Genomic DNA, 12,020 nt, shown 5'->3' on the forward strand with positions numbered 1-12,020 from the left:
ACACACAAAAAACTAAGAAAACTATCAACTACCATTTGATAGGGGAAAATGTTATATTAATCAGACTTCCAAGAATACATGCATTTATTTATTATTAAGACAATCATAAACCTGTCATTGATGTATTCTCCGCTGCTGTGAATTTGATTTTCCAGTGTAAAGTTGAAGACAAAATTTGAAACCTCCTCGTTGCGGAAAAATTTCACCTGGGATGCATACTCATCTGACTGAAGGTGTTTAATGACATCAGGAAACCAGACAGATAAGCCATAGTAGCTGTGAAAAACAGAAAATGCTGTTACGTCCTAGGGCCCGATCCAGCGGGATCACAGTAGGGCTGTGCTCCCAGAGCTATAAGCTGCCATGGTCCCCACATCTTGGCTTTTCTCTGTTCCCATCCCTATCCCTCTATCTGTTTCTGTCCCAAAGGGTGGTGTTACCACTTGTCCTGCTTCTTGCTCGGCAGATGAGAAAGGCTCAGATGCTAGGCCCTGCCCTAACAAAGACTGGAAAGTCCTATGAGCATCCACACATGAAGAATAATGCTCTTCATAAACTGCAGACTGTGGGAGCTGCAAAGATGAATCTTCTTCTAGTGTTTATATTAAATTTTGCCTTTAGATACAAATAGGCAGACTAAGAGCTTCAAAAGGGTGTATAAATTAAGCCTAACTTGAAGACTCCCTGAAAAATAACTTCAAGAATATGAACTTACTTTCAAGTTATGTTCATATTTTTAAAATGTTGAGACAATCACAGTTCTTCTGTGCTTGTCAATTGCCTGTATAAAAATACTGAAAGATCTCAACATCAGAAGATGCCAGTGTTCTAAGATAGACATCATCTAAGTCAGGTTTATTACCACGAGTAAAGTATACAATAACATTTTTTGTAAAGTTACTGAATAAGGACTTAAAAAAAAAGTAAATCTGAATGACAGAGATTTGCATGCAGATGATTCTTCTGTCAAGTCCATAAACAATGATTCAGGATCTCAACCGCTCCTACCCAAAAGACAGGGTGAACCACACAATTGTGAGCTTGATTGTATTGTCCTTCACTGGGTAGTTGAAGCATCTCATGAAAGTCAACCAAATCTGAAAAGCAGTAGGAAATACACTCATTTTAAATTGTATTTTGAGTAGTTATGTTTAATAGCACAAGCTTTTTTATTCTGATTTGCTTGCTTCCTCAGTAAATCAGAGAGAGTGGGTGATCTTGTTGATACAGAACTGGTAGCTGTATTTCTGTTACAAGTACACTGTCCTCTGGCTATTACCAGGTGATGTACATTCTATGCCTTTCTGGTTTCTTTTCACTTTGTCCATTAATTCAGTTGTTCTCTGACTGCATAGAACTGCTATCCTTTATGTTGCTTCATTCACTATCTTAAATAAACCAGCTGAAGTATGTCTCAGAAGTGTTTCCTTCTCACCTGTGTAGAACTTTCTTTTAACATTTTCAATAACGTGGACTGTTTTTTTTCTGCTTTTTTTGTTTGCTGGTTTGTTTTTGTTTTTTTAAATTAATGAGTATTCACTCAACTTTCATTTCAAGGTTTGACAATACTGCATAATTTTGATATTACAAAAAAAATAATCAATGCGTATCAATCTCAATGCATATGCATTAATCTTTTTAAATTAACTCTAATGGAGTTTTCTTGTAAAATATCTGACATATTAAAAATATATGCATATTGAATTGCTTATAGGGCCTCACTGACATCTATTTACACAAATTATTCATTACTTTACCATTTCTAGGTAAAGACTTTCATCATGTATCACCTCTTCACATGTGTAGATATTAATATGTATTTTCAGTACAAATTATATTGTGGAGATTGAACAAATGTCAGCCGTCACTTCTGTAAAGGCCAATGAAACATTTTTCTCCTCTGAAGTTACAGTGAACACCTGTGATTCATCTGTGCCTTTTCTGGCCCAGGAAACTAGATTATTACACTGATTACTGGCTTTTCTAGTTGCATGGAAAATGCAGGATTGCAGTTATTGCAACCATTAGTTCAAAAGAATTTATTGTGTTTCTGAATGCTAATTATAAAAGATAATTACATAACAAATAGAGATGTTGTTACTTACACCATATAGCTCTGTGCGAATTCTAACAAAACACCTCCTGTACCAAGTTCCAGTATCACTCTCTATTTCTATGAGTTCATCTATCTGCTTTGGAGTTTTAATTCTGTTAACCTAGAAATAGAAACAGAACAGCAAATATTTGCATTTTCTTGAAGCACTGAACTGAATATCAACGAGTGTTAGAAGGTTTTAATAAAGCCAATAAACTAAAAATGAACAGGTATTAAACCAATGTTTAGATTAGGAATGTTTTGGAAATATGAAAGAACACATTTTAATAACAAAGTTAATTATGAAGGGAACTGTACTGGAAAAGCTCTACTTTCAAACCATGCAGGAAATCCTTTTCCTTTGATTGAAACAACATGTTACTGTGAGGTTTTGCTCAAGCTTTGCTGTACTTATGTCTAATGCCATGAAGGATAAAATGTTATTTAAACCTTCAACTAAGCATGCTCAGAGTTTGATATTTTTTTCTGACTTGCCATTAACACATCTCTGAAGGTCTATTGATTAACTATACAGTAATGATACAGAAGCATTTGAAATATCAAGAATTAGTAGTTGAATAGCATTTTTCTTTTATTCTTATTTCCTGGAATAGCAGACAGAGAACTCTCTTTGTATTTCAGATGTAGGCTTTAATTATCCTTTTTTAAGGAGGAAAGAAAAAATTAGGTGAAATGGTCTGGAACTGCGCATGTTATTGCTGTTATTAGCAATCATCTTCTACATCTAAATTGAAATAAGATAAACAAACATAAAGGAAAAATACAGAAATACCAGTGACAGAGAATGTAATGCTGCTTACAATGCTAATTTTATCTTGCATAATGAAGTGTAGGAGAATAAAAATTTTTAATATAGTCTTATCTATTTCTTGATCTAATTAATATACTATAGTTTTATCTTTCATTCCCATAATAGCAAAACACAGTGTATTCATACACAGTTTATTTAAAATAAAGATGAATAGAAAGGATAGAAAGAAAATAAGTAGAATGGGAAAAGTGACAGATAAATGAGAAAGGAAAGAAGGAAAGACCAACAGAAGGGGTATTCAATTTTCGGCTGCTATATCTGGCAACCAAAATAGATCCTGTTTCTTCTTAACAAAACGAGGACACCACCCGCAGATGTATCGAAGTGGACTACAGGGAATCAAAGAATAGTGGTATTAATGGTAAGGTTCTAGTTTTCAGCCTACTGCTTTTTCAGATGTATTATGTTTAAGAAGGACCAGCAGTCTCATCCCATTAATGGAAACAAAACAAAGCTCACTAAGTGGTTCTACCTGTAACCAACCTAATTTCTGAAATAAAAAAGCTCACTGTCTTGCTAAACTATTATATTCAAAACCTTCTCATCATATCCTTTCCAACAACAATAATTCTGTCTATCATTTATTTGATTTTAGATTTTTTAGATTTTTTATGAAATATTTTATGCAATAGAATTGGTCTAGATTTAAAGTTGAGTCCTCTAATATTATCAAAAACCTTGTATATAAAAACTTCCCCAAACATTTTCATGCTACATCTCTGAGTGAAAAGAACATTTTGAATAATACTCCTGGAGTTAGCATACTTCATGAGCAAGCAGCTGAGTTGCAGCCTTTTCAGTGTCCAGGCCACCTGATTTGTTTGGAGCAGTAAAGGCTGGGGGGCATTATATATGTCCAAGACCACTACATGTGACTAGGAACAAAAAGCCCATGGCTTTGATGATCCTCGAACACACAAAAAAGCTCCTATAGAATCTGGACAATGGCCCATCTGGACCATGCAAATTTAGCTGTCAGTATGTGAAGGATGAAGAATTGGGGGGAGCGACGTGGGGGGAGGGAAGGGAGGGTGTGAATACCTATTTAAATGAAAAGAGAACCTCTGTTCAATAGCAATGTGTAGAAATACACAATGTCTAAAATTCTACAGAATTTTCCTGAGAAGGAAAATATAATAGGAAAATGGAAAGATTTTTTATATACAGCAGTGAAAGAATGGAGAGAATTTTGGTTTCTGAGGTAGAAGGATTTTTATTTATTCATTTATTTGTTTGTTTTTACTTTAGCCTTTAAACCAATTATCTAAGTAATGCATATTTTATGGACCCAGGGAGGAATTTAAGCATCTATATGAATCCTTAACAACTTATTTGAACTCTGTTTCGTCTCAGAATACATTTTTGAAAGTATTTTGAGCTATTTCCACAAGTTCCACAACATATAACTAGTTTACATCTAGTTAGGAGTTTCTGGCTCTTTAAACCAATTGCTCATTAATTGATGCATTTCTTTTCTAAAGGTTTGAATTTAATTCCTCAATAGAATAAGTAACAAGAATAAACAAGACTTGTGGAAAAAAAGAAAAAGCTTCTCAAAAAAGATGATATCAATATGATTCAGGAAAACAAGTCAAACAAAAGCACCCTAAAATTATAGAAATATTAAAGTTACACCAGCTGTTAGAGTAGAAAACACACCATCAAAGTTTATCTGCTTGGTGTAATTGTTGTCAGAAAGCAGAGGAAAATTCCAACACTTAAGTTATACAATGATATTGACATAAACCAGATGAAGCCATGGAGCTCAGGAGAGGTAGGAGAACAATTTTTCAACACAAAATGTCACAGTGGCCAGAGAGAAAGGGAAAGAAAGATAGACTAAAAGGATGTTTGAAGTTCTTTGTGCTGTGGGCTTAATATGATAAAGTGCTAATAATTGTCCAATGAGGAGAGAGTGATGCATTTTCTAATCATATTGCCACAAGCCTAGGTTTGGGGGTATAGAGACTTCTGTCAGTGTGTATCCCTGGCATGCAATGTACTGTTTCTAATCACCTCCTTGTTATTGTGTTTTCTCAATGGTCAAGGCAGAAACTGGCAAAAATCCCCAATAGTGATGTGATACTATAGCTGATCGTTTCTCATATTTTTTCTCCTAGCACATTTCTGTCTTCTTCCCTAAGAAGTGCCTAAACTAACAGTCTGAGTAGTGGGTAGGATTACCTGTCAGTTATGACTGACAGGTTCTGCAATGGATTGATGAATAGCCATGCTGGCAGAAGAAACTGAAAAGGTGACTTGAGAGTAAGAATACCTTCAAAAGCAGCTCAAATTAGCATGAGTCAAATGTGAAATTACACCCTAAGTGTATTTATGGCTATGTGTACACCCTAATTGAGTAAAGACAAATAAAATAAGGCTAGGTTGGAGAGTATTAGGGCTCGGTCACTGGTATATCAGTAAATGCACCTGTAACATGACAGATATGCTAACTAGCCTTCCTTCAGGCTGAATTCTTGAGTTTCCTTGTGGAAAAAAAGTTAAATGTAGGCTATAGAAACTATATCCAAGACAATAAGTTGCAAGTATTGGTGAAGTAAAATTATACAGTCAGATGGTCATTCCTAAGACTGCCTGCAAGTACAGAACCTACAAGAGGATTTCTTAATTGAGTTATATGTGCATTAATGTAAGAAGAAAGTCCTGGAAGAGAAATAAAATTTTACACATGGCTATGAGAGGGAACAGAGTACCAGCACTCCCATGGTAAAACACAGGCTGGTAAGGGAAGCTGGTTTTCAGTGTAAAAAAATGCTTTCTGCTGTTTAGTCCTACTGTACTCGGGGAAAGGGGTGGGGTGGGGAGAAGAAAGAAAAAAATGTATATTATTCATAAATAGAGAAGGTGGCATAAAAAGAACCCAAAGCTGGATAATTTCTCCTCCTCATAGAAACAATTCATCAATATTTTGAGTATGGCTTTATCATGAGATAAGTAAAATATATATCTTGCAAGATATTTTGAGAAAATTAAAACAATTTCTCAAAATAATGACAATAAATTTAAAAATAATTTTAGCTGGTAAAAATGAAAAAAAAAATCAAAATCTCAGAAGAAAAAATATCAGCTGATTTAGGCTTCCACATTTTTCTATTGTTATTATTAAACAAAATAGAAATTACAGTTGGGAGCCTGTCTATTTATTATCCCCAAGAATATGCCGGCCAAAGGCTGAGTTCTTAAAATCTGCTGAATGTATGACAATTTCATAGGAACTCAGTCCCTATACTTAGATATTTATAGTGCAAATTATTTGCTTTGCCATGCAGAGTAATAATACTGATTGCTTAAGTACTTAAGATCTCACCAGTCAGCAAGCTGGTTGATATACTAGGTGGTGAACATTAAGTGTAATAATACTCACTGTGAAGACTTTCTCAGGCTGACCACGAGCTCGCATGTTTGTGTCGTGAATTTGCTTGAGTATCATCCAAGCTTCATCATGTTTTCCAATCTAAACATTGAATGAAAGCATTTAAACAAAACATACATTCAGATAGCCACTGAACAATCTTAATGCCTGTTATACAAATGTTACTGTGTAAACAGAACCAGAGAATCACAGAATCACAGAATAGTATGGGCTGGAAAAGATCTCTGGAGATCATCTGGTACAACCACCTGCTAAAGCAGGTTCCCCATAGTAGGTTGAGCAGGAAAGCGGCGAGGTGGGTTTTGAGTATCTCCAGAGAAGGAGACTCCACAACCTCTCTGGGCAGCCTGTTCCAGTTCTCTGTCACCTTCAAAGAAACCTTCCTCATATTCCGAGGAAATTCCTGTTTTCCAATTTGTGCCTGTTGTACCTTGTCCTGTTCCTGGGGACTGCTGAAAAGACTATGGCCCCATCCACTAGATACCCATCCTTCAGATATAACTAAGCATTGATAAGATCCCCTCTCAGTCTCCTCCAGGCTGAACAATCCCAGCACTTTCAGCTTCTCCACTGAAGGGAGATGCCTCAGACTACTCATCGTCTTTGTGACCATCAGCTGGATTCTGTCCAATACTTCCCTCTCTTTCTTGAACTGAGGTGCCCAGAATTGAAAACAGCACTCATATGTGACCCCACCAGGACACCATAGAAAGGCAGGATCACTTGCCTTGACCTTTTTGTCACTCTTTTTTATGCATCCCAAGATACCAGGATATCACTGGCCTCCTTGGACACAAAGATGCATTGCACCCAGTTCCTTCTCTGCAGTGCTCCTTTCCAGCTGATCAGCACCTAACCTGTACTGATGCGTGTGACTATTCCTCCCCAGGAATAGAACTCTACATTTGCCATTGTTGAACCTCAAAAGGTTCCTCCTCACTCAACTCTTCAGCCTGCCCAAATCTTCCTGAATGGCAGCACAGCCTTCTGGTGTGTCAGGCAATCCTCCAAGCTTTGCATCATCAGCAAATGTGCTGTGGCTGTGCGCTGTCCCTTCATCCATGTCACTGATGGAGATGTCACATAAGACCAGAGCAAGTAGCAACTCCTGGGCAACACTGCTAGCTACATGCCTCCACAGTAGACCATGTGCCATTAATCTCAAACCTCTGAGCTCTGCCAGTCAAGCAGTTCTCAGTCCACTATCCACTCACCTATCCCACACTTTCTAAGCTTATGTACAAAGATATTATGGGAGGCAGTGTTAAGAGCCTTGCTGAAGTCAAAGCGCAGAACATCCACTGCTCTCCTTGAAGGGAGAGCCACTCATGACTTCATAGAAAGCTATCCAATTGGTCAAGCATGATTTTCCCTTGGTGAATCCATGCTGGCTACTCCTGATAACATTCTTTTCTTCCATTTACTTGGAGATGACGCCCAGAATAAGTTGCTCTAATACTTTCCAGGAACAGAGGTGAGGTTAAGTGGTCTGTAGCATTCCAGCTCCTCCTTCTAGCCCTTTTTGAAGACTAGAGTGACACTAGCATTCCACTGGTCTTCAAGAACCTCTGCTGTTTTCCACAGATGCTGGACAGTGGTTTGGTAAACAGTTCACACAGCACTCATGGTTACATTCCATTGAGGCCCATGGATTTGTGTGCATTGAGTCTGACTAGACAACCTCTAACCAAATTCTCCTAGACTGAGGGGAATTCTTCCTTTTCTCAGACTCTCTCTTATCTCCAGAGTACTGGGATTCCTGCTAGGTAGTCTCAACAGTAAAGACTGAAGCGAGGAAGGCTTTCAGTAACTCTGCCTTTTCAGTGTCCTCTATTACCAAGGCACCTCATTCAGCCCATGTTTTCCTTTTGCTACTGACATAATTAAAGAAGCTTTTTTTTTTAATTATCTTTGATGTCTCTTTCCAAATGTAAACACAGAAATAGTTTTGACTGAAACCCAAAAAACATGTTGAAAGTTATACCTCCAACAAGAACCGTGGACTTTCTGGCATAAAGGTGAGGGCTACCACAGAAGAGACACAGGGCAATGCACAGACGATCACAAATACTCTCCAACTGTGAAACTGATAAGCAGATCCCATGCTGAAACTCCATCCTAAGAAAGAAGAAATTCACAAACTTTCACAAATATAAATGACTTCACAAGTAATATTACACTTTGAATTTCAGTCTTATGCATGTCAACATGGAAAATGTCCATACTATACAGAATGATGATGAGGAAGTCTACATCATTTGGCAAAACCTCTATGAAAGTAGTCACAGTAATGGAGAAGGGATGTCTTGATCATACGTGAGACTTAACATACAGGCAGATAGTTCTGCTTGAATACTGGAAGAAGGGAGAATTAAAAATCTCTTAAAAATACTAAGAGGATATATTTTGTTGATTTTTCTGACTCTGAATGTTGCATCAGAAATGAGAAACTTTTAAAAAAATATTATCTTCTACTGACAAAACCTATTTGGCTTCTTAAAATCTTTGTCTTATAAGCTATTTTAAATGTTAATGAATATTGGGCACTGAGTTCTCATAGTAAATCGTTAGAAATAAATGAATAAAGCAGAAACAGCAGAAATTTGTGAAAAGTATTCAAGAAACAGTGCAGAAAAATCTACAGCAATATGCTTTTAGGCTGCTAGAAACAGAAGCTCTAAAATCAGAGTAAATTGCTCATAAAACTTACGCTCTTGGACCTTCTTCAAATTAGTATCTTGTAACTCAGTACTAACTCAACACTGAAATATTGGCATATGGTAATTTCTTTCTTTTCTTTTAACTTGATGTACAGGAAAAAATAAATAAATTAGTATTTAAACTTCTATCTGACATTAACAAAGTTAACACTGAAAAAAATTGTTATTATGTAAAGATCTTATGCAAAAAAAAATGGCATGAGAAAACATCTCATTTGAGAAACAGATGTTGAAATATACATGAGTATGGACTCCTAAGGAGACAGCAGAAAGAAATACTAGAAAAAACTCATGTGAAACTTCAGTTGTTAGTTCAGCTTTTTTATAAAACATATAATTACATGAATTGGACTACTGAAATGATAGAATTTTTAGAAATAAAAAAAAATATCTTAAGAAAGATAAAAACATGATTTATAATTACCTTCAGTCTGACTTCAATACTGCAGAATATTTCAGGCAAAATATTGAAAGAAAGCTTATTAAAAGTACAGTGGGAGATAAGAATAACGATAGTGATTGAAGTGATTACCAGGAGAAAATGGAATACTGGCTAATGAAAGTCCTAATGCTGGATTTATCTGATATACTTCTTTGCTAACTGATTCCTTATGGACGAAATACACAGTAAACTAAATCTAACTAGATATCAGTAAACAACTGGTACAGCATAGTGACAAATGTCTTATTAAATACTTCTTTAAAAGAAGTATTAATCTGTAATGAATACAGTGTATTTTGGAATTTAAAGATCTCATGTTCTGCACCATAAATTCATTCTCAGGAAAAGATCAGTTTTCTAATTAAAGTACCTGTACCCACGGTGTATCTTTGCCCTTTATCAACAGCTCTGTGAAACTGAGCTGTAGAACTGGGAACCTGTTTTTTCCTATTCATTACAAATTTTCTGAGTTTCAGAAGTGTTATCAGATTTATTTACAGCCTTATTTAGCCTCAGAAGGCAGAAGTGAAATCAGAAACAATATTGGTGATGATCACTGACTGACGTTTTACTTTTTTTATAAGGAAGCTTCTGGATAGATATACTTTCCTCCTCCAAAGTTCCATCCAACAAAAAGAAGATACCTAAAATGTCAACCTAAATTTGATGATAAATTTTATTCAAAGATAGAAAGTCAAATAAGAAAAATCAAAATTAAAACCAAGACAAAATCAAAAAGGGAGGAAAAAAATTAAGGAAGGTTTAGGGTGAGTTGATAAGGCAATTAGGAATTAGGGGTACGTATTTTGTACACATTCTAATATAATCATTCAAATTATGTTAATTATACATTGTAACCTACAGTACAAAACCCTCTGGTATTGTACTGTAGAACTATTTACTTTGGTTTCGTTACTTTTCAGTCGGACCAGTCAGGCAGCAGTGCAACTTCTAGAAAGGAGACAACAGAAGCAGGGCTTTCATCTCTTAGAACAGCACAGTCAAAATGCTATCTCTGGTCGTTTAAACCACTCCACACTACTCACAGACAGTATTATAATTACACTTTCTGCTTTTTACCACTCTGGTTTATATTTTGAGAGATTTAGCTTCCTAAATAGTATTTCCATGTTAAAAAATTTTATGCTGGTCTTATAGATGTTGTAAAACAACAGCAGTCCTCAAAAATGACAGTAATAATTTACTTCAAGGTGTGATTTATTAAGGTAAGTGAGCCACATTGTCTTTAACTAAAAACAATGACTGCACTGTATATGCTGCTGTCATCTTCACCTTTTGCAAGACGTATTTTTACTCCTCAGAATGCCTGAAAGCTTGTTAAGTGAAATGTTCATCATAGTTTCTATTGCTCCTATTACATCTTTTTCTCTTTGTATTAGATGCTGCAGTTAATCCCATGATTTATTGTGTCTGCAGAATTAAGGATAACAGTGAATGTGAGAATTAGAAGAATTGGTAGAAAAAGTGTTGCAACACATCTATCTTGATCCCTTTCTCCTACTTATTCCTCCACCACCTGGTAGAAGAGCAGAACAAACATGTACTTTAAATACAGGGCAAGTGCAGATTTATTCTTATGTTGACCATCCCATTATCTGGGGTCATGAGCTGATATGGAAAATGAAGCCATTAGAATAATTCTGAATTCAGCTCTCAAAGTGGCTCTCATAACCACTGTCTATGAGTCTTGAAATAAAAAGGAGCTTGGCTGTAACTCAGTTTGCCTTCCCCTTCCCTGATTCGAGATACAATAGCAAAGATGGAGAAGCTCTAGTCAGCAGCATTCAGAGATCTGCACAGCAACCCAGAGCTCAGCTCCACCTCTGCTCCCTGGCTATGCTGTGTTCCAAGGCCATTAATCTTGAAAACAGTGCCAAGTTGCAATACTTTATAAATTGCTGAAACTCTTGGCCCAACTGCATCTTGGGAAAAGTTTACTGTAGAGCAATGTAAAATCTGCAGTGATGAAATATGAAGCCATGTACCAGCCTTCTTGCTGAATATTGTGTTCTCACTGTACAGATTACTGAAAGGATCAAGTGAATCACAGACATGGCAATTACTGATAACAGAGCCACAGCAGAATGCAGCAGAGCAAAAAGCAAAATGTACAGGCTGCTATCAGTTACAGTCACGGGTTTATGTATGAAGTTGAATGCCATCAAAACCTTTACCCTAATGGTATTTCATCTGTTTTGGAATATTAATAAGTTACAAGGATACTGTACATCAGTTCTTGCTCCAAAAGAAAGAAACATGTCGTAGATTTTCTGACTAAGCATAGAAATAATCTTGTCCGTATTATGCTGAATTTTTTCAAGTTACATTGCTAGTATTGTCTTCTTGGTCACGTGTAGTTCTTTACAGTAGTTAGGTGATGACACAATGACACACTGTACCTAATGAGATCTGATTAGTGGACATAGTCTACTTAACTTTCCAAAATGAGGGCCGAAAGGGAACTTGATAACTCAGCAAATCATTTAAGGTTTTAAAGTGCAATGTGAGCAATGGGA

At 36.1% G+C, this 12,020-nt stretch overlaps 1 protein-coding gene across 1 annotated transcript in view; it reads right to left on the reverse strand.

Annotated features, from left to right (window-relative positions):
- Positions 1-12,020, reverse strand: part of SV2C (synaptic vesicle glycoprotein 2C) — a 63,307-nt gene that overhangs the window by 12,187 nt on the left and 39,100 nt on the right. Inside the window, 5 exon segments of the mRNA XM_019610434.1 lie at positions 112-276; positions 1,009-1,097; positions 2,106-2,216; positions 6,313-6,402; positions 8,306-8,439. Of these exon segments, the coding sequence (XP_019465979.1) occupies positions 112-276; positions 1,009-1,097; positions 2,106-2,216; positions 6,313-6,402; positions 8,306-8,439 (589 nt within the window).

This window comes from Meleagris gallopavo, chromosome Z, assembly GCF_000146605.3.
Source record: "Meleagris gallopavo isolate NT-WF06-2002-E0010 breed Aviagen turkey brand Nicholas breeding stock chromosome Z, Turkey_5.1, whole genome shotgun sequence".
In the NCBI taxonomy this organism is placed as follows: domain Eukaryota; kingdom Metazoa; phylum Chordata; class Aves; order Galliformes; family Phasianidae; genus Meleagris; species Meleagris gallopavo.